The sequence below is a fragment of the Phyllobates terribilis genome, unplaced genomic scaffold (assembly GCF_046119375.1).
Source record: "Phyllobates terribilis strain yellow unplaced genomic scaffold, ASM4611937v1 Scaffold_12__6_contigs__length_324123572, whole genome shotgun sequence".
Classification (NCBI taxonomy): Eukaryota; Metazoa; Chordata; class Amphibia; order Anura; family Dendrobatidae; genus Phyllobates; species Phyllobates terribilis.
In genome coordinates, this window is record NW_027362772.1 from 151466822 (window position 1) to 151492166 (window position 25345).

The 25345-nt window shown below is 47.7% G+C and overlaps 1 protein-coding gene across 1 annotated transcript in view; it reads right to left on the reverse strand.

Moving 5' to 3' along the window:
• The window catches only part of TMC4 (transmembrane channel like 4), a 115119-nt gene that overhangs the window by 82900 nt on the left and 6874 nt on the right, over window positions 1–25345 (reverse strand). The window contains exon 5 of the mRNA XM_073656392.1: window positions 2966–3048. Coding sequence (XP_073512493.1) covers window positions 2966–3048 — 83 coding nt within the window. The remainder of the gene's footprint in view (window positions 1–2965; window positions 3049–25345) is intronic.

Here is a 25345-nt window from a genome sequence, read left to right on the forward strand (position 1 = left end):
GTATGGAGGACTATGTGGGGCCCATTATACTGTATGGAGGACTATGTGGGCCCCTTATACTGTATGGAGGACTATGTGGGCCCCTTATACTGTATGGAGGACTATGTGGGGACCATTATACTGTATGGACGACTATGTGGACCCATTATACTGTATGGAGGACTATATTGGTCTCATTATTTTGTATGGAAAACTATGTGGGCCAATTATTCTGTGTGGAGGACTATGTGGGGCCCATTATTTGTATGGAGCACTATATGGAGACGTTATTCTATATGGAGGACTATGTGGGGCCCTTTATTCTGTATGGAGGACTATTTGGGGCCCATTATACTGTATGGAGGACTATGTGGGCCCCTTATTCCGTATGCAGGACTATGTGGGGCCATTATTCTGTATGGAGGTCTATGTGGGGCCCATTATTCTGTATGTATGACTATGTGGGGCCATTATTCTGTATGGAGGGCTTTGTGGGGCCCATTATTCTGTATGGAGGACTATGTGGGGCCATTATTCTGTATGGAGGACTATGTGGGGCCCATTATTCTGTATGAAGGACTATGTGGGGACATTATTCTGTATGGAGCACTATGTGGGGTTCATTATTCTGCATGGAGGAGTATGTGGGCCCCTTATACTGTATGGAGGACTATGTGGGGACATTATTCTGTATGGAGCACTGTGTGGGGTTCATTATTCTGCATGGAGGACTATATGCGGATGTTATTCTATATGGAGGACTAAGTGGGGCTCATTATACTGTATGGAGGACTATGTGGGCCCCTTATACTGTATGAAGGACTATGTGGGGACCATTATACTGTATGGAGGACTATGTGGGGCTCATTATTCTGTATGGAGGACTATATGGGTGTTATTATTTTGTATGGAAGACTATGTGGGCCCATTATTCTGTATGGACGACTATGTGGGGACATTGTTCTGTATGGAGCACTATAAGGGGACATTATTCTATATGGAGGACTATGTGGGGCCCATTATACTGTATGGAGGACTGTCTGTGCCCCTTATTCTGTATGGAGGACTATGTGGTGCCCATTATTCTGTATGGAGGACTATGTGGGGCCCATTATACTGTATGGAGGACTATATGGGGCCCATTATACTGTATGGAGGACTATGTGGGGCCCATTATACTGTATGGAGGACTATGTGGGGCCATTATACTATATGGAGGACTATGTGGGGCCCATTATACTGTATGGAGGACTATGTGGAGCCATTATTCTGTATGGAGGACTATGTGGTACCCATTATTCTGTATGGAGGACTATATGGGGACATTATTCTGCATGGAGCACTATGTGGGGCCTTTATTCTTTACGGAGGAATATATGGGGACATTATTCTGTATGGAGCACTATGTGTGGTTCATTATTCTGCATGGAGGACTATGTGGGCCCCTTATACTGTATGGAGGACTATGTGGGTACATTATTCTGTATGAAGCAATATGTGGGGATATTATTCTGTATGGAGCACTATGTGGGGTTCATTATTCTGCATGGAGGACTATATGAGGATGTTATTCTATATGGAGGACTATGTGGGGCCCATTATACTGTATGGAGGACTATGTGGGGCCTATTATACTGTATGGAGGACTATGTGGGCCCCTTATACTGTATGGAGGACTATGTGGGCCCCTTATACTGTATGGAGGACTATGTGGGCCCCTTATACTGTATGGAGGACTATGTGGGGACCATTATACTGTATGGAGGACTATGTGGACCCATTATACTGTATGGAGGACTATATGGGTCTCACTATTTTGTATGGAAGACTATGTGGGCCCATTATTCTGTGTGGAGGACTATGTGGGGCCATTATTCTGTATGGAGGACTATATGGGGATGTTATTGTATATGGAGGACTATTTGGGGCCCTTTATTCTGTATGGAGGACTATGTGGGCCCCTTATTCTGTATGGAGGACTATGTGGGGCCATTATTCTGTATGGAGGACTCTATGGGGCCATTATTCTGTATGGAGGACTATGTTGGGCCCATTATTCTGTATGGAGGACTATATGGGCCCATTATACTTTATACTGGTTAGCTTGCGGCTTTGTCCAAATTTTTAATTTTGGCCCTCTGTGTGTTTGAGATTGACATCCCTGCCCTAAGGGCTCGTGAGAGAAGCGTATTTTTGGTCAGAGTGCTATCCGACAAAACATCAGATCGCAGTTGGAGCAGTGTTATCCTATGAGTCCGAGCACATGTCTGATTTTTTTTTTTCCTTGGACACGGCCTGTTCAAGGAAAAAATTGCTGCATGCTCAAGTTTGATCTGATATTCAGATATTCAGATCGCTCTCAACCATGCAAGTCAATGAGTTTGTGGAAATCATCGGACTGCACTCGGAAGACAAACTTATCAAAACATTGCATGTAGGCCAAGATGATATAAAACAGAATGTCAGCTTGCCCTGCAAAAAAAAAACAAGTTCGCAAATAGCTCAATCATTGTAAAAATTAAAAAATTACAGGAGTCTCAGAAAATGACGACACAAGTAATAAAAAATATATATCGTTTTACAAATTTCACTAAAATTATAAAAATATATATACATGACTGGTATCACCATATTCGCACTGATCTGGAGAATCGTGATGCCTGGACACATTTACCACTTAGTGAACGGCGTCATGAAAACAAAACCCACCCCCAAAAAACAATGTTGGAATTGCATTTTTTTTGGGCTATTTCACCGCACTTGGAATGTTTTTTCCTGTTCTCCAGTACATTGTAGGGTAAAATAAATGGTTTAACTCTCAAATATACAATTTGTCCCACAAAAAAAAAAAAAAAAAGGTTATGGAAGGGGAAGAAAACACAAAAATAAAAATTGACTGTCAGGAAGGGGTTACAAATTGACATAGAAAAAAAATAGACCCCATGTCACATGAAGCACAATAAATATCATCTGTTTTTATCCTCACCGTTCCCATCAGGATGTCAATGATGAAGATGTAAAATCTCTCTAGTCCTTGTGGATTTGGATTGTACTTGTAAAAGCAAACATCTAAAAAGAAAAAATAACAGCTGGCTTGTAAATACATCAGAGGTGAATATAATGGGCCTTTGTAATGTTCTAAATCCTATAAAGAGATGTGTTCGCACCCTATGTAATAATGTCCCCCGTCCTGGGCTCCTTCCAGTAATAATGTCCCCATCATGGCTCATTCCAGTAATAATGTCCCCATCCTGGGTACCTTCCAATAATAATGTCCCCATCATGGCTCATTTCAGTAATAATGTCCCCCATCCTGGGCCCCTTCCAATAATAATGTCCCCATCATGGCTCATTCCAGTAATAATGTCCCCATCCTGGTTCCTTCCAGTAATAATGTCCCCATCATGGCTCATTTCAGTAATAATGTCCCCCATCCTGGGCACCTTCCAGTAATAATGTCCCCCATCCTGGTTCCTTCCAGTAATAATGTCCCCATCATGGCTCATTTCAGTAATAATGTCTCCCATCCTGGGCCCCTTCCAATAATAATGTCCCCATCATGGCTCATTCCAGTAATAATGTCCCCATCCTGGTTCCTTCCAGTAATAATGCCCCCCATCCTGGATCCCATTCTATAACAATGTCCTCCATCTTGGGTCCCTTCCTGGTGTAATGTTCCCCATCATGGCTCATTCCAGTAATAATGTCCCCATCCTGGTTCCTTCCAGTAATAATGCCCCCCATCCTGGATCCCATTCTATAACAATGTCCTCCATCCGGGGCCCCTTCCTGGTGTAATGTTCCCCATCATGTAATAATGTCCTGCTTCCTAGGCACTCCTATAATAATATCCTTCATCCTTTATTTATTATTATGCTTTGTTTATATAGCGCTGTGGAGACGCAGGGGTTAGTGGGTGCTCTCACTGGCCCGGCTGTCTTTAGAAGGATCACATGGACCGGGGCTCATCCCACTGAACACCTGTAATCCTTTCCTGTGGGCAGAATACTACTCAGACAACACAGGGTGAGGGTAAAACAGTGTGGCAATACTTTATTGAACCAACAGACAATAACATATAGAACAGTACCAGTAAATACACAAGATGGTGCAAATTACAGAGTCTCACCAGGATTAGAGCAGCTGCAATTTCGGGGTTTTCAGGACTGACTACCCCCACCAGTACCCCCTTTGCTTTTGAAGGGCACCCACAGAGAGAAGGTAACGACAAGCTTAGGAAGCTGACAGTCTATTGAGGTACACGGCCAGGTGACCTGATGATCCCAACCTGGCTTCTCCGAACGTCTCCATGGGTTCAGTGATGGTCAATGGAGCAGATCTATATTCCTCCAGCTGGGGCCGTGGTCCCTTAAGCTGGCGTCCTGTAGAGTGTCTCAAATCTGTATTCTTTTGGTTGGTGCCAAGCTACCTTGGCTACTGTCATGCAGAGTGTCTGTGCAGAAGGATAGAGGTCCCTTTTAATACACACATCTGTCCTTCTGTGGATAATGGCCTGATCAGGGTGAAGGTGGGATGAGGTCAACTCTCATTGTTTGAGTATTCAATCAACCTGCATAGGTTTGTTTGTCAATGTTTGCAGGTCATCCATTTGCGTGGACTGATACAATGGGTAATCAACATAGCAAACATCAATTGTTCAGTTACCCTGCGTTGCTGTCTCCCAAGGCTAAACATCAATTCAAGAGTCAACGATCAACCTCATATGAACAATGGTCTATGTCTCCTGACCTACTGAAAAATAAATCTGGCCTAATTAAGAATAAATGCTGTGTCGTCACGAATGCCATCATATTCTGCAGCGCTTTACAAACATCATCATCGCTGTCCCCTTTGGGCCTCACAATCTAAATACCCTTTGGAGTGTGGGAGGAAACTGGAATACCTGGAGGAAACTCAAGCAAACACACCCTCTGTGATTGCAATAGAAACGCTCCTACCCTTAGACCTGATGAGGCTGGTGCACTTATTTTACTAATCCTTGTTAGAATGGCTGTATAATGCTTTTTGAAAGTTTAAACTCAGTCTCCACCTAATCAGCTTAATTGACAGTTAATCAGCGCCCCTCCCCCTGCTGCTGCTGAGATCTCACACCACTAAGTACAAGCTGCAGCTGTCAGTCAGGCTGGGTAGGAGGATATTGAATACACTTGGACTCATGAGCTCTCTCACTCTATGGCAGAATTTACAAAATGATTTTAAAGACATTCTGAGATAGATTTCCAAAGTAAGTACACCATCCTCATCAGGTCTAATTTTTATTTTTAATAAAGTGTGCAGTTAGCATTGATAAATGTTGTGACACATTTGCTGTTGAAGGGAAACTCAGGCAAAACTTATCAGTGTTTGCACAGGATTTCCTTAAACCCCTAAATGTTGGATACTTGAAATAAAACTTTTGTTTTGCCGCTATATATTATAGCTTAATGTGACTTTATTGGAAACAGATTTGCATAATATCTTGTTTGCCTGGAATAAATTGTTTAGTTCCTGGTTACAATGATCCTATGTGTTAGCCCTGGCTTGGTGCCAGTAGTTACGTACAAGCCTTTATGCAACTACAATATCATTTACCTGCAGCAAGTAACATAATATTAATGCAAATAAAACTATAACAGTTGCAGTTGGGGAAGTACAGGCTGTGCTGCCCACAAGCTCCAGGTCAAATAAGGCTCCCGCTTTGGTGTATCCCAGCCACCATCCTTTCCTTTGGCTGCCCTGGACCAGCACAAATCAACCCTTTCTCCATCTTAATTCACAATAAAACGCTTGTTCGTCAGGTGAAATGATCTTTTGATTTGCACAAAAGGTCTCGGCAGCACATTGTACAGGACCTGTGCTGCCTAGAACAATGTCAGTCTATACAGTGTGAGCAACTTGTTACTGGGTGTTTAGTGCACATCTCCACCCATCAGTAAGTATTTACCAATCGGTGGGCAATTAACGATGCAAAATGCTCTGGTGTATGCCCTTGCAGGCACTGCCCAGCTATTTAATAGACTTTTGTTTGAATATTGCCATGACTTGGCTGTGGGTGGGATTACCACTCTAAAAAATTGTCCCCTTGAGCCCTCTTTTACCTTTTCACAGACATAACCAGCATGCCCCTCTATTAGATATGGTAAGTAAAGGCCCCCGTACACATTAGACTAATGTCGGCCGAACCAGTCGATATTGGTGGATTCAATCAAGATTAGTCTAATGTGTATGGAGGTCCTGGACAACTGATTGTCGGGAGAGATATTGATTGATCATGCTAGTTTTTGGATCACCAAAAACTAGCATGTTCTCCCGGAAATAAGCAGCTGCCAGACATGTTTGGCATAGGTTCTCTCATAGAGAACACAGGAGCACTAACTTGAACAAGCGCACCTGTGTATGGGAGACATGGATTATTAAGGGAGAGAGCGTGACATTCACATATAATGTGTATGGCAGGCTTTAGTGCTGTATTTACTCTCATTTGGCTCTGCTATTTTTTAGGTCACTGTCTCTCTGGCATTATCTGCTGCCCAGCATGTGCAACACAATCCTTTACGGGATAGGGAAGGTGGTGGAACCAGCGAGCCAGCAGAAATAAAAGTCATGTGATGTGTGATATTCAAGATAGCCAAGTATTCAGGGCATGAGATGTCCCACAAGGAAGAGATAAAGACCAGGCAGGGTCAGACTGCGTATCTGGCAATTCTGGTTGATGCTAGATGGGTCAGGGTCAGTGTTGGTCTGCTTGAGCATTTAGTACAACTCATTATTGCTGGGAAAGCAGGATAATGTGCTCATCAGCAATAAAAATGGTCGAGAAGATACGGAAGGTTTTTTGAATCCTGTGCAGTTAGATCTTCTACAACCAGTCTGATTCAGACATTTGGTCCAGATGACGTGAACAAAACCCAGGGTGACTGTGATCAGCGCTGCCTCACAGGGAAAATTACTACAGCAATAGGCAGAGATTTTGCTACAACTTAACCAAGAATTTTACATCCTGTCAAAACTGTGTATGCTCTGCTGTCTAGCAGCAGTGGTTGGTCGCCAAGGCAACAAAAGAAAATAAAAGTGTGACTATTGCAAAGTGATGTCACATTTGGATAGTGCACACAGTGATGTCACAGTAGGAATAGTGCACACAATAATGTCACATTTGGATAATGCGCACTGTGGTGTTACAGTAGAGATAGTGCACACAGTGATGTCACAGTTGGATAATGCACACAGTGATGTCACAATAGGGATAGTGCACACAGTGATGTCACAGTAGGAATAGTGCACACAATGATGTCACATTTGGATAATGCGCACAGTGGTGTTACAGTAGGGACAGTGCACTCAGTGATGTCATAATTGTATAATGCACACAGTGATGTCACAGTTGGATAATGCACACAGTGATGTCACAATAGAGATAGTGCACACAGTGATGTCACAGTAGGGATAGTGCACACAGTGATGTCACAGTAGGAATAGTGCACACAGTGATGTCACAGTAGGGATAGTGCACACGGTGATGTCACAGTAGAGATAGCGCACACAGTGATGTCACAGTAGAGACAGTGCACACAGTGATGTAACAGTAGAGATAGTGCACACAGTGATGTCACAGTAGGGATAGTGCACACAGTGTTGTCACAGTAGGAATAGTGCACACAGTGATGTCACAGTAGGGATAGTGCACATAGTGATGTCACAGTAGGGATAGTGCACATAGTGATGTCACAATTGCATGATGCAGACAGTAGTGTCATAGTTGGATAATGCACACAGTGATGTCACAGTTGGATAATGCACACAGTGATGTCACAATAGAGATAGTGCACACAGTGATGTAACAGTAGAGATAGTGCACACAGTGATGTCACAGTAGGGATAGTGCACACAGTGATGTCACAGTAGGAATAGTGCACACGGTGATGTCACAGTAGGGATAGTGCACACGGTGATGTCACAGTAGAGATAGCGCACACAGTGATGTAACAGTAGAGATAGCGCACACAGTGATGTAACAGTAGAGATAGTGCACACAGTGATGTCACAGTAGGGATAGTGCACACAGTGTTGTCACAGTAGGAATAGTGCACACAGTGATGTCACAGTAGGGATAGTGCACATAGTGATGTCACAGTAGGGATAGTGCACATAGTGATGTCACAATTGCATGATGCAGACAGTAGTGTCATAGTTGGATAATGCACACAGTGGTGTCATGGTTGGATAATGCACACAGTGATGTCACAGTAGGGATAGTTCACACAGTGATGTCACAGTACAGGGATAGTGCACACAGTGATGTCACAGTACAGGGATAATAAACACAGTGATGTCACAGTACAGGGATAATAAACACAGTGATGTCACAGTACAGGAATAATAAACACAGTGATGTCACAGTACGGGAAAATGCACTGATGTCAGATTTATCATCTATAGTCATTACAGACTGCACCTTATGTTTGAGTGGAGATGAGCCCCCCGAGCAGTTACACCCATGTTACCCCAGCTATTACACCCATGTTATCCTAGCAGTTACACCCATCTTACCCTATCAGTTACACCCATGTTACCCCGGCAGTTACACCTATGTTACCCCAGAAGTTACACCCATGTTACCCTAGCAGTTACATGCATGTTACCCCAGCAGTTACACCCATGTTACCCTAGCAGTTACACCCACGTTAACCTAGCAGTTACAGCCATGTTACCCTTTCAGTTAAACCCATGTTACCCCAGCAGTTACACCCATGTTACCGTAGCAGTGTCTACCCATGTTACCCCAGCAGTTACACCCATGGTACCCCGGCAGTTACACCCATGTTACCCCAGCAGTTACACCCATGTTACCCCAGCAGTTACACCCATGTTACCCCGGCAGTTACACCCATGTTACGCTAGCGGTTACACCCATGTTACCTCAGCAGTTACACCCATGTTACCCCAGCAGTTACACCCATGTTACCCCAGCAGTTACACCCATGTTACCCCAGCAGTTACACCCATGGTACCCTAGCAGTTACACCCATGGTACCCCGGCAATTACACCCATGGTACCCCGGCAGATACACCCATGTTACCCCAGCAGTTACACCCATGGTACCCCGGCAGTTACACCCATGGTACCCCGGCAGTTACACCCATGTTACCCCAGCAGTTACACCCATGTTACGCTAGCGGTTACACCCATGTTACCTCAGCAGTTACACCCATGTTACCCCAGCAGTTACACCCATGTTACCCCAGCAGTTACACCCATGTTACCCCAGCAGTTACACCCATGGTACCCTAGCAGTTACACCCATGTTACCCCAGCAATTACACCCATGGTACCCCGGCAGTTACACCCATGTTACCCCAGCAGTTACACCCATGTTACCCTAGCAGTTACACCCATGGTACCCCGGCAGTTACACCCATGTTACCCCAGCAGTTACACCCATGTTACCCCAGCAGTTACATGCATGTTACTTCAGCAGTTACACCCATGTTACACTAGCAGTTACACCCATGTTACCCCAGCAGTTACACCCATGTTACCCCCAGCAATTACACCCATGTAACCTCCAGCAGTTACACCCATCTTACCCTAGCAGTTACACCCATGTTACCCCACCAGTTACACCCATGTTACCCCGGCAGTTACACCCATGTTACCCCGGCAGTTACAGCCATGTTACCCTAGCAGTTACACTCATGTTACCCTTGCAGTTACACCCATGGTACCCCAGCAGTTACACCCATGTTACCCCAGCAGTTACACCCATGATACCCTAGCAGTTACACCCATGTTACTCCCAGCAGTTACACCCATGTTACCCCAGCAGTTACACCCATATTACACCAGCAGTTACACCCATGTTACCCCAGCAGTTACAACCATGTTACCCCAGCAGTTTCTACCCATGTTACCCCAGCAGTTACAGCCATGTTACCAAACAGTTACACCCATGTTACCGTAGCAGTGTCTACCCATGTTACCCCAGCAGTTACACCCATGGTTCCCCGGCAGTTACACCCATGTTACCTCAGCAGTTACACCCATGTTACCCCAGCAGTTACACCCATGTTACCCCAGCAGTTACACCCATGTTACCCTAGCAGTTACACCCATGTTACCCCAGCAGTTACACCCATGTTACCCTAGCGGTTACACCCATGGTACCCCGGCAGTTACACCCATGTTACTTCAGCAGTTACACCCATGTTACCCCAGCAGTTACGCCCATGTTACCGTAGCAGTTTCTACCCATGTTGCCCCAGCAGTTACACCTATGTAACCCCAGCAGTTACACCCATGGTACCCCGGCAGTTACACCCATGGTACCCCGGCAGTTACACCCATGGTACCCCAGCAGTTACACCCATGGTACCCCAGCAGTTACACCCATGTTACCACAGCAGTTACACCCATGTTACCCTAGCAGTTGCACCCATGGTACCCCGGCAGTTACACCCATGTTACCCCAGCAGTTTCTACCCATGTTACCCCAGCAGTTACAGCCATGTTACCCCAGCAGTTACACCCATGTTACCGTAGCAGTGTCTACCCATGTTACCCCAGCAGTTTCTACCCATGTTACCCCAGCAGTTACAGCCATGTTACCCCAGCAGTTACACCCATGTTACCGTAGCAGTGTCTACCCATGTTACCCCAGCAGTTACACCCATGGTACCCCGGCAGTTACACCCATGTTACCCCAGCAGTTACACCCATGTTACCCCAGCAGTTACACCCATGTTACCCCGGCAGTTACACCCATGTTACCCCAGCAATTACACCCATGGTACCCCGGCAGTTACACCCATGTTACCCCAGCAGTTACACCCATGTTACCCTAGCAGTTACACCCATGGTACCCCGGCAGTTATACCCATGTTACCCCAGCAGTTACACCCATGTTACCCCGGCAGTTACACCCATGTTACCCCAGCAATTACACCCATGGTACCCCGGCAGTTACACCCATGTTACCCTAGCGGTTACACCCATGGTTCCCCGGCAGTTACACCCATGTTACCTCAGCAGTTACACTCATGTTACCCCAGCAGTTACACCCATGTTACCCTAGCAGTTACACCCATGTTACCACAGCAGTTACACCCATGTTACCCCAGCAATTACACCCATGGTACCCCGGCAGTTACACCCATGTTACCCCAGCAGTTACACCCATGTTACCCCAGCAGTTACATGCATGTTACCCCAGCAGTTACACCCATGTTACACTAGCAGTTACACCCATGTTACCCCAGCAGTTACACCCATGTTACCCCCAGCAATTACACCCATGTTACCTCCAGCAGTTACACCCATCTTACCCTAGCAGTTACACCCATGTTACCCCACCAGTTACACCCATGTTACCCCGGCAGTTACACCCATGTTACCCCAGCAGTTACAGTCATGTTACCCCAGCAGTTACAGCCATGTTACCCTAGCAGTTACACTCATGTTACCCTTGCAGTTACACCCATGGTACCCCAGCAGTTACACCCATGTTACCCCAGCAGTTACACCCATGATACCCTAGCAGTTACACCCATGTTACTCCCAGCAGTTACACCCATGTTACCCCAGCAGTTACACCCATATTACACCAGCAGTTACACCCATATTACACCAGCAGTTACACCCATGTTACCCCAGCAGTTAAAACCATGTTACCCCAGCAGTTTCTACCCATGCTACCCCAGCAGTTACAGCCATGTTATCCCAGCAGTTACACCCATGTTACCGTAGCAGTGTCTACCCATGTTACCCCAGCAGTTACACCTATGTTACCCCGGCAGTTACACCAATGGTACCCCGGCAGTTACACCCATGGTACCCCAGCAGTTACACCCATGGTACCCCGGCAGTTATACCCATGGTACCCCGGCAGTTACACCCATGTTACCACAGCAGTTACACCCATGTTACCCTAGCAGTTGCACCCATTGTACCCCGGCAGTTACACCCATGTTACCCCAGCAGTTACACTCATGTTACCACAGCAGTTACACCCACGTTACCCTGGCAGTTTCTACCCATGTTACCCCAGCAGTTACACCCATGTTACCGTAGCAGTTTCTACCCATGTTACCCCAGCAGTTACACCCATGTTACCGTAGCAGTTTCTACCCATGTTACCACAGCAGTTTCTACCCATGTTACCACAGCAGTTACACCCATGTTACCCCAGCAGTTACACCCATGTTACCCTAGCAGTTACACCCATGTTACCCCAGCAGTTACACCCATGTTACCCCAGCAGTTACACCCATGTTAACCCAGCAGTTACACCCATGTTAACCCAGCAGTTACGCCGATGTTACCCTAGAAGTTACACCCATGTTACCCTAGCAGTTACACCCATGTTAACCTAGCAGTTACACCCATGTTAATCTAGCATTTAAACCCATGTTACCCTATCAGTTACATCCATGTTAGCCCAGAAGTTACACCCATGTTACCCCAGCAGTTACAAGCATGTTACTCCAGCAGTTACACCCATGTTACCTTCGCAGCTACACATATGTTACCCACGTAGTTACACCCATGTTACCCTAGCAGTTACACCCATGTTACCCCAGAAGTTACACGCATGTTACCCCAGCAGTTACACCCATGTTACCCCAGCAGTTACACCCATGTTACCCTAGCAGTTACACCCATGTTACCCCAAAATTTAAACCGTTGTTACCCTAGCAGTTACACCCATGTTACCCTAGCAGTTACACCTATGTTACCCTAGAAGTTACACCCATGTTACCCTATCAGTTACACCCATGTTACCCTATCAGTTACACCCATGTTACCTAGCAGTTACACCCATGTTACCCTAGCAGTTACACGCATGTAACCCTAGCAGTTACACCCATGTTACCCCAACAGTTACACCCAAGTTACCCTAGCAGTTACACCCATGTCACCCTAGCAGTTACACCCATGTTACCCTAGCAGTTACACCCATGTTATCCTAGCAGTTACACCCATGTTACCCTAGCAGTTACACGCATGTAACCCTAGCAGTTACACCCATGTTACCCCAGCAGTTACACCCAAGTTACCCTAGCAGTTACACCCATGTCACCCTAGCAGTTACACCCATGTTACCCTAGCAGTTACACCCATGTTATCCTAGCAGTTACACCCATGTTACCCTAGCAGTTACACCCATGTTACCCTAGCAGTTACACCCCTGTTAACCCAGCAGTTACACCCATGTTACCCCAGCAGTTACACCCATGTTACCCCAACAGTTACACCCAAGTTACCCTTTCAGTTACACCCAAGTTACCTCAGCAATTACACCCATGTTACCCCGGCAGTTACACCCATGTTACCCTGGCAGTTACACCCATGGTAACCCGGCAGTTACACCCATGTTAACACAGCAGTTACACCCATGTTACCCCAGCAGTTACACCCATGTTACCCCGGCAGTTATACCCATGTTACCCTAGCGGTTACACCCATGGTTCCCCGGCAGTTACACCCATGTTACCTCAGCAGTTACACTCATGTTACCCCAGCAGTTACACCCATGTTACCCCAGCAGTTACACCCATGTTACCCCAGCAGTTACACCCATGATACCCTAGCAGTTACACCCATGTTACCCCAGCAATTACACCCATGGTACCCCGGCAGTTACACCCATGTTACCCCAGCAGTTACACCCATGTTACCCTAGCAGTTACACCCATGGTACCCCGGCAGTTACACCCATGTTACCCCAGCAGTTACATGCATGTTACCCCAGCAGTTACACCCATGTTACACTAGCAGTTACACCCATGTTATCCCAGCAGTTACATCCATGTTACCCCCAGCAATTACACCCATGTTACCTCCAGCAGTTACACCCATCTTACCCTAGCAGTTACACCCATCTTACCCCACCAGTTACACCCATGTTACCCCGGCAGTTACACCCATGTTACCCCAGCAGTTACAGCCATGTTACCCCAGCAGTTACAGCCATGTTACCCTAGCAGTTACACTCATGTTACCCTTGCAGTTACACCCATGGTACCCCAGCAGTTACACCCATGTTACCCCAGCAGTTACACCCATGATACCCTAGCAGTTACACCCATGTTACTCCCAGCAGTTACACCCATGTTACCCTAGCAGTTACACCCATGTTACCCCAGCAGTTACACCCATATTACACCAGCAGTTACACCCATGTTACCCCAGCAGTTACACCCATGTTACCCCAACAGTTACACCCAAGTTACCCTTTCAGTTACACCCATGTTACCTCAGCAGTTACACCCATGTTACCCTATCAGTTACACCCATGTTACCTAGCAGTTACACCCATGTTACCCTAGCAGTTACACGCATGTAACCCTAGCAGTTACACCCATGTTACCCCAGCAGTTACACCCAAGTTACCCTAGCAGTTACACCCATGTCACCCTAGCAGTTACACCCATGTTACCCTAGCAGTTACACCCATGTTATCCTAGCAGTTACACCCATGTTACCCTAGCAGTTACACGCATGTAACCCTAGCAGTTACACCCATGTTACCCCAGCAGTTACACCCAAGTTACCCTAGCAGTTACACCCATGTCACCCTAGCAGTTACACCCATGTTACCCTAGCAGTTACACCCATGTTATCTTAGCAGTTACACCCATGTTGCCCTAGCAGTTACACCCATGTTACCCTAGCAGTTACACCCCTGTTAACCCAGCAGTTACACCCATGTTACCCCAGCAGTTACACCCATGTTACCCCAACAGTTACACCCAAGTTACCCTTTCAGTTACACCCAAGTTACCTCAGCAGTTACACCCATGTTACCCCGGCAGTTACACCCATGTTACCCTGGCAGTTACACCCATGGTACCCCGGCAGTTACACCCATGTTAACACAGCAGTTACACCCATGTTACCCCAGCAGTTACACCCATGTTACCCCGGCAGTTACACCCATGTTACCCTAGCGGTTACACCCATGGTTCCCCGGCAGTTACACCCATGTTACCTCAGCAGTTACACCCATGTTACCCCAGCAGTTACACCCATGATACCCTAGCAGTTACACCCATGTTACCCCAGCAATTACACCCATGGTACCCCGGCAGTTACACCCATGTTGCCCCAGTAGTTACACCCATGTTACCCTAGCAGTTACACCCATGGTACCCCGGCAGTTACACCCATGTTACCCCAGCAGTTACATGCATGTTACCCCAGCAGTTACACCCATGTTACACTAGCAGTTACACCCATGTTATCCCAGCAGTTACATCCATGTTACCCCCAGCAATTACACCCATGTTACCTCCAGCAGTTACACCCATCTTACCCTAGCAGTTACACCCATCTTACCCCACCAGTTACACCCATGTTACCCCGGCAGTTACACCCATGTTACCCCAGCAGTTACAGCCATGTTACCCCAGCAGTTACAGCCATGTTACCCTAGCAGTTACACTCATGTTACCCTTGCAGTTACACCCATGGTACCCCAGCAGTTACACCCATGTTACCCCAGCAGTTACACCCATGATACCCTAGCAGTTACACCCATGTTACTCCCAGCAGTTACACCCATGTTACCCTAGCAGTTACACCCATGTTACCCCAGCAGTTACACCCATATTACACCAGCAGTTACACCCATGTTACCCCAGCAGTTACACCCATGTTACCCCAACAGTTACACCCAAGTTACCCTTTCAGTTACACCCATGTTACCTCAGAAGTTACACCCATGTTACCCCGGCAGTTACACCCATGTTACTCTGGCAGTTACACCCATGGTACCCCGGCAGTTACACCCATGTTAACACAGCAGTTACACCCATGTTACCCCAGCAGTTACACCCATGTTACCTTCGCAGTTACACCCATGTTACCCCCGCAGTTACACCCATGTTACCCCAGAAGTTACACGCATGTTACCCCAGCAGTTACACCCATGTTACCCTAGCAGTTACACCCATGTTACCCCAGCAGTTACACCCATATTACCTTAGAAGTTACACCCATGTTACCCCAGCAGTTACACCCATGTTACCCCAGCAGTTACACCCATGTTACCCCAGCAGTTACACCGATGTTGCCCTAGCAGTTACACCCATGTTACCCTAGCAGTTACACCTATGTTACCCGAGAAGTTACACCCATGTTACCCTAGAAGTTACACCCATGTTACCCCAGCAGTTACACCCATGTTACCCCAGCAGTTACACCCATGCTACCCCAGCAGTTACAGCCATGTTACCTTAGCAGTTACACCCATGTTACCCCAGCAGTTACACCCTTGTTACCCCAGCAGTTACACCCATGTCACCCCAGAACTTACAGCCATGTTACCCTAGCAATTACACCCATGTTACCCTAGCAGTTACACCCATGTTACCCCAGCAGTTACACCCATGCTACCCCAGCAGTTACACCCATGTTACCCCAGCAGTTACACCCATGTTAACCTGGCAGTTACACCCATGTTATCCTAGCAGTAACACCCATGTTACCCCAGCAGTTACACCCATGTTACCCCAGCAGTTACACCCACGTTACCCCAGCAGTTACACCCATGTTACCCCAGCAGTTACACCCATGTTACCCCAGCAGTTACACCCACGTTACCCCAGCAGTTACACCCATGTTACCCCAGCAGTTACACCCATGTTATCCTAGCAGTAACACCCATGTTACCCTAGCAGTTTCTACCCATGTTACCCCAGCAGTAACACCCATGTTACCCCAGCAGTTACACCCATGTTACCCCAGCAGTTACACCCATGTTACTCTAGCAGTTACACCCATGTTACTCTAGCAGTTACACCCATGTTACCCTAGCAGTTACACCCATGTTATCCCAGCAGTTACAGTCATGTTACCCCAGAAATTACAGCCATGTGACCCCAGCAGTTACAGCCATGTTACCTCAGCAGTTACACCGATGTTACCACAGCAGTTACACCCATGTTACCCCAGCAGCTACACCCATGTTACCCCGGCAGTTATACCCATGTTACACCCGGCAGTTACACCCATGTTACCCCGACAGTTACAGCCATGTTACCCCGGCAGTTACAGCCATGTTACCCCGGCAGTTGCACCCATGTTACCCTAGCAGTTACACCCATGTTACCCCAGCAGTTACACCCATGTTACCCCGGCAGTTACACCCATGTTACCCCAGCAGTTACAGCCATGTTACCCCAGCAATTACAGCCATGTTACCCCAGCAGTTACAGCCATGTTACCCCAGCAGTTACACCCATGTTACCCTAGCAGTTACACCCATGTTACCCTAGCAGTTACACCCATGTTACCCCAGCAGTTACACCCATGTTACCCTAGCAGTTACACCCACGTTAACCTAGCAGTTACAGCCATGTTACCCTTTCAGTTAAACCCATGTTACCCTAGCAGTTACACCCATGTTACCCTAGCAGTTACACCCATGTTACCCCAGCAGTTACACCCATGTTACCCCAGCAGTAACTCCCATGTTACCCCAGCAGTTACACCCATGTTACCCCAGCAGTTACACCCATGTTATCCTAGCAGTTACACCCATGTTACCCCAGCAGTTACACCCATGTTATCCCAGCAGTTACACCCATGTTACCCCAGCAGTTACACCCATGTTACCCTAGCAGTTACACCCATGTTACCCTAGCAGTTACACCCATGTTACCCAAGCAGTTACTCCGATTTTACCCCAGCAGTTACACCCATGTTACCCCAGCAGTTACACCCATTTTACCCCAGCAATTACACCCATGTTACCCCAGCAATTACACCCATGTTACCCCAGCAGTTACACCCATATTACCCCAGCAGTTACACCCATGTTACCCCAGCAGTTACACCCATGTTACCCTAGCAGTTACACCCATGTTACCCCAGCAGTTACACCCATGTTACCCCAGCAATTACACCCATGTTACCCTAGCAGTTACACCCATGTTACCCCGGCAGTTACACCCATGTTACCCTAGCAGTTGCACCCATGCTACCCCAGCAATTACACCCATGTTACCCTAGCAGTTACACCCATGTTACCCCGGCAGTTACACCCATGTTACCCCGGCAGTTACACCCATGCTATTCCAGCAGTTACACCCATGTTACCCCAGCAGTTACACCCATGTTACCCCAGCAGTTACACCCATGTTACCCTAGCAGTTACACCCTTGTTAAGCTAGCAGTTACATGCATGTTACCCCAGCAGTTACACCCATGTTACACCAGCAGTTACACCCATGTTACCCTAACAATTACACCCATGTTACCCCAGCAGTTACACGCATGTTACCCCAGCAGTTATACGCATGTTACCCCAGCAGTTACACCCATGTTACCCCAGCAGGTACACCCAAGTTACCCTAGCAGTTACACCCATGTTACCCTAGCAGTTACACCCATGTTACCCTAGCAGTTACACCCCTGTTAACCCAGCAGTTACACCCATGTTACCCCAGCAGTTACAACCAAGTTACCCTTTCAGTTACACCCATGTTACCTCAACAGTTACACACATGTTACCCCCGCAGTTACACCCATGTTACCCTAGCAGTTACACCCATGTTACCCCGGAAATTACACCCATGTTACTCCAGCAGTTACACCCATGTTACCCTAGCAGTTACACCCATGTTACCCCGGCATTTACACCCATGTTACCCAGGCAGTTACACCCATGTTACCCCGGCATTTACACCCATGTTACCCAGGCAGTTACACCCATGTTAACCCAGCAGTTACACCAATGTTACCTCAGCAGTTACACCGATGTTACCACAGCAGTTACACCCATGTTACCCTAGCAGTTACACCCATGTTACCCCAGCAGTTACACCCATATTACACCAGCAGTTACACCCATGTTACCCCAGCAGTTACACCCATGTTACCCCAACAGTTACACCCAAGTTACCCTTTCAGTTACACCCATGTTACCTCAGCAGTTACACCCATGTTACCCTATCAGTTACACCCATGTTACCCTATCAGTTACACCCATGTTACCTAGCAGTTACACCCATGTTACCCTAGCAGTTACACGCATGTAACCCTAGCAGTTACACCCATGTTACCCCAGCAGTTACACCCAAGTTACCCTAGCAGTTACACCCATGTCACCCTAGCAGTTACACCCATGTTACCCTAGCAGTTACACCCATGTTATCCTAGCAGTTACACCCATGTTACCCTAGCAGTTACACGCATGTAACCCTAGCAGTTACACCCATGTTACCCCAGCAGTTACACCCAAGTTACCCTAGCAGTTACACCCATGTCACCCTAGCAGTTACACCCATGTTACCCTAGCAGTTACACCCATGTTATCCTAGCAGTTACACCCATGTTACCCTAGCAGTTACACCCATGTTACCCTAGCAGTTACACCCATGTTACCCCGGCAGTTACACCCATGTTACCCTAGCGGTTACACCCATGGTTCCCCGGCAGTTACACCCATGTTACCTCAGCAGTTACACCCATGTTACCCCGGCAGTTACACCCATGTTACCCCAGCAGTTACACCCATGTTACCCCGGCAGTTACACCCATGTTACCCTAGCGGTTACACCCATGGTTCCCCGGCAGTTACACCCATGTTACCCCAGCAGTTACACCCATGATACCCTAGCAGTTACACCCATGTTACCCCAGCAATTACACCCATGGTACCCCGGCAGTTACACCCATGTTGCCCCAGTAGTTACACCCATGTTACCCTAGCAGTTACACCCATGGTACCCCGGCAGTTACACCCATGTTACCCCAGCAGTTACATGCATGTTACCCCAGCAGTTACACCCATGTTACACTAGCAGTTACACCCATGTTATCCCAGCAGTTACATCCATGTTACCCCCAGCAATTACACCCATGTTACCTCCAGCAGTTACACCCATCTTACCCTAGCAGTTACACCCATCTTACCCCACCAGTTACACCCATGTTACCCCGGCAGTTACACCCATGTTACCCCAGCAGTTACAGCCATGTTACCCCAGCAGTTACAGCCATGTTACCCTAGCAGTTACACTCATGTTACCCTTGCAGTTACACCCATGGTACCCCAGCAGTTACACCCATGTTACCCCAGCAGTTACACCCATGATACCCTAGCAGTTACACCCATGTTACTCCCAGCAGTTACACCCATGTTACCCTAGCAGTTACACCCATGTTACCCCAGCAGTTACACCCATATTACACCAGCAGTTACACCCATGTTACCCCAGCAGTTACACCCATGTTACCCCAACAGTTACACCCAAGTTACCCTTTCAGTTACACCCATGTTACCTCAGCAGTTACACCCATGTTACCCCGGCAGTTACACCCATGTTACTCTGGCAGTTACACCCATGGTACCCCGGCAGTTACACCCATGTTAACACAGCAGTTACACCCATGTTACCCCAGCAGTTACACCCATGTTACCTTCGCAGTTACACCCATGTTACCCCCGCAGTTACACCCATGTTACCCCAGAAGTTACACGCATGTTACCCCAGCAGTTACACCCATGTTACCCTAGCAGTTACACCCATGTTACCCCAGCAGTTACACCCATATTACCTTAGAAGTTACACCCATGTTACCCCAGCAGTTACACCCATGTTACCCCAGCAGTTACACCCATGTTACCCCAGCAGTTACACCCATGTTGCCCTAGCAGTTACACCCATGTTACCCTAGCAGTTACACCTATGTTACCCCAGAAGTTACACCCATGTTACCCTAGAAGTTACACCCATGTTACCCCAGCAGTTACACACGTTACCCCAGCAGTTACACCCATGCTACCCCAGCAGTTACAGCCATGTTACCTTAGCAGTTACACCCATGTTACCCCAGCAGTTACACCCTTGTTACCCCAGCAGTTACACCCATGTCACCCCAGAACTTACAGCCATGTTACCCTAGCAATTACACCCATGTTACCCTAGCAGTTACACCCATGTTACCCCAGCAGTTACACCCATGTTACCCCAGCAGTTACACCCATGTTACCCCAGCAGTTACACCCATGTTAACCTGGCAGTTACACCCATGTTATCCTAGCAGTAACACCCATGTTACCCCAGCAGTTACACCCATGTTACCCCAGCAGTTACACCCACGTTACCCCAGCAGTTACACCCATGTTACCCCAGCAGTTACACCCATGTTATCCTAGCAGTAACACCCATGTTACCCTAGCAGTTTCTACCCATGTTACCCCAGCAGTTACACCCATGTTATCCTAGCAGTAACACCCATGTTACCCTAGCAGTTTCTACCCATGTTACCCCAGCAGTAACACCCATGTTACCCCAGCAGTTACACCCATGTTACCCCAGCAGTTACACCCATGTTACTCTAGCAGTTACACCCATGTTACTCTAGCAGTTACACCCATGTTACCCTAGCAGTTACACCCATGTTATCCCAGCAGTTACAGTCATGTTACCCCAGAAATTACAGCCATGTGACCCCAGCAGTTACAGCCATGTTACCCCAGCTGTTACACCCATGTTACCCTAGCAGTTACACCCATGTTACCCTAGCAGTTACACCCATTTTACCCCAGCAGTTACACCCATGTTACCCCAGGAGTTACAGCCATGTTACCCTAGCAGTTACATCCATTTTACCCCAGCAGTTTCACCCAAGCTACCCCAGCAGTTACACCCATGTTATCCTAACAGTAACACCCATGTTACCCCAGCAGTTACACCCATGTTACCCCAGCAGTTTCTACCCATGTTATCCCAGCATTTACAGCCATGTTACCCCAGCAGTTACACCCATGTTACCCCAGCAGTAACACCCATGTTACCCCAGCAGTTACACCCATGTTACCCCAGCAGTTACACTCATGTTACCCCAGCAGTTACAGCCATGTTACCCCAGCAGTTACACCCATGTTACCCTAGCAGTTACACCCATGTTACCCCAGCAGTTACACCCATGTTACCCTAGCAGTTACACCCTTGTTAACCTAGCACTTACATGCATGTTACCCCAGCAGTTACACCCATGTTACACCAGCAGTTACACCCATGTTACCCTAGCAGTTACACCCATGTTACCCCAGCAGCTACACCCATGTTACCCCGGCAGTTATACCCATGTTACACCCGGCAGTTACACCCATGTTACCCCGACAGTTACAGCCATGTTACCCCGGCAGTTACAGCCATGTTACCCCGGCAGTTGCACCCATGTTACCCTAGCAGTTACACCCATGTTACCCCAGCAGTTACACCCATGTTACCCCGGCAGTTACACCCATGTTACCCCAGCAGTTACACCCATGTTACTGCAGCAGTTACAGCCATGTTACCCCAGCAATTACAGCCATGTTACCCCAGCAGTTACAGCCATGTTACCCCAGCAGTTACACCCATGTTACCCCAGCAGTTACACCCATGTTACCCTAGCAGTTACACCCATGTTACCCTAGCAGTTACACCCATGTTACCCTAGCAGTTACACCCATGTTACCCCAGCAGTTACACCCATGTTACCCTAGCAGTTACACCCACGTTAACCTAGCAGTTACAGCCATGTTACCCTTTCAGTTAAACCCATGTTACCCTAGCAGTTACACCCATGTTACCCTAGCAGTTACACCCATGTTACCCCAGCAGTAACTCCCATGTTACCCCAGCAGTAACTCCCATGTTACCCCAGCAGTTACACCCATGTTACCCCAGCAGTTACACCCATGTTATCCTAGCAGTTACACCCATGTTACCCCAGCAGTTACACCCATGTTATCCCAGCAGTTACACCCATGTTACCCCAGCAGTTACACCCATGTTACCCTAGCAGTTACACCCATGTTACCCTAGCAGTTACACCCATGTTACCCAAGCAGTTACTCCGATTTTACCCCAGCAGTTACACCCATGTTACCCCAGCAGTTACACCCATTTTACCCCAGCAATTACACCCATGTTACCCCAGCAATTACACCCATGTTACCCCAGCAGTTACACCCATATTACCCCAGCAGTTACACCCATGTTACCCCAGCAGTTACACCCATGTTACCCTAGCAGTTACACCCATGTTACCCTAGCAGTTACACCCATGTTACCCCAGCAGTTACACCCATGTTACCCCAGCAATTACACCCATGTTACCCTAGCAGTTACACCCATGTTACCCCGGCAGTTACACCCATGTTACCCTAGCAGTTGCACCCATGCTACCCCAGCAATTACACCCATGTTACCCTAGCAGTTACACCCATGTTACCCCGGCAGTTACACCCATGTTACCCCGGCAGTTACACCCATGCTATTCCAGCAGTTACACCCATGTTACCCCAGCAGTTACACCCATGTTACCCCAGCAGTTACACCCATGTTACCCTAGCAGTTACACCCTTGTTAAGCTAGCAGTTACATGCATGTTACCCCAGCAGTTACACCCATGTTACACCAGCAGTTACACCCATGTTACCCTAACAATTACACCCATGTTACCCCAGCAGTTACACGCATGTTACCCCAGCAGTTATACGCATGTTACCCCAGCAGTTACACCCATGTTACCCCAGCAGGTACACCCAAGTTACCCTAGCAGTTACACCCATGTTACCCTAGCAGTTACACCCATGTTACCCTAGCAGTTACACCCCTGTTAACCCAGCAGTTACACCCATGTTACCCCAGCAGTTACAACCAAGTTACCCTTTCAGTTACACCCATGTTACCTCAACAGTTACACACATGTTACCCCCGCAGTTACACCCATGTTACCCTAGCAGTTACACCCATGTTACCCCGGAAATTACACCCATGTTACTCCAGCAGTTACACCCATGTTACCCTAGCAGTTACACCCATGTTACCCCGGCATTTACACCCATGTTACCCAGGCAGTTACACCCATGTTACCCCGGCATTTACACCCATGTTACCCAGGCAGTTACACCCATGTTAACCCAGCAGTTACACCAATGTTACCTCAGCAGTTACACCGATGTTACCACAGCAGTTACACCCATGTTACCCTAGCAGTTACACTCATGTTACCCTAGCAGTTACACCCATGTTACCCCAGCAGTTACACCCATGTTACCCCAGCAGTTACACCCATGTTACCCCAGCAGTTACACCCATGTTACCCCGGCAGTTACAGTCATGTTACCCCGGCAGTTACAGCCATGTTACCCCGGCAGTTACAGCCATGTTACCCCGGCAGTTACAGCCATGTTACCCCGGCAGTTACAGCCACGTTACCCCAGCAGTTGCACCCATGTTACCCTAGCAGTTACAGCCATGTTACCCCAGCAGTTACACCCATGTTACCCCGGCAGTTACACCCATGTTACCCCGGCAGTTACACCCATGTTACCCCAGCAGTTACACCCATGTTACCCCAGCAGTTACACCCATGTTACCCCGGCAGTTACACCCATGTTACCCCAGCAGTTACACCCATGTTACCCCAGCAGTTACACACATGTTACCCCAGCAGTTACAGCCATGTTACCCCAGCAGTTACAGCCATGTTTCCCCAGCAATTACAGCCATGTTACCCCAGCAGTTACACCCATGTTACCCTAGCAGTTACACCCATGTTACCCTAGCAGTTACACCCATGTTACCCTAGCAGTTACACCCATGTTACCCTAGCAGTTACACCCATGTTACCCCAGCAGTTACACCCATGTTACCCCAGCAGTTATACCCATGTTACCCCAGCAGTTACACCCATGTTACCCTAGCAGTTACACCCATGTTACCCCAGCAGTTACACCCATGTTACCCTAGCAGTTACACCCACGTTAACCTAGCAGTTACAGCCATGTTACCCTTTCAGTTAAACCCATGTTACCCTAGCAGTTACACCCATGTTACCCTAGCAGTAACACCCATGTTACCCTAGCAGTTACACCCATGTTACCCTAGCAGTTAGACCCATGTTACCCCAGCAGTTACACCCATGTTACCCCAGCAGTTATACCCATGTTACCCCAGCAGTTACACCCATGTTACCCTAGCAGTTACACCGATGTTACCCCAGCAGTTACACCCATGTTACCCTAGCAGTTACAGCCATGTTACCCTTTCAGTTAAACCCATGTTACCCTAGCAGTTACACCCATGTTACCCTAGCAGTTACACCCATGTTACCCTAGCAGTTACACCCATGTTACCCCAGCAGTTACTCCCATGTTACCCCAGCAGTTACACCCATGTTATCCCAGCAGTTACACCCATGTTATCCTAGCAGTTACACCGATGTTACCCCAGCAGTTACACCCATGTTATCCCAGCAGTTACACCCATGTTACCCCAGCAGTTACACCCATGTTACCCTAGCAGTTACACCGATGTTACCCCAGCAGTTACACCGATGTTACCCCAGCAGTTACACCCATGT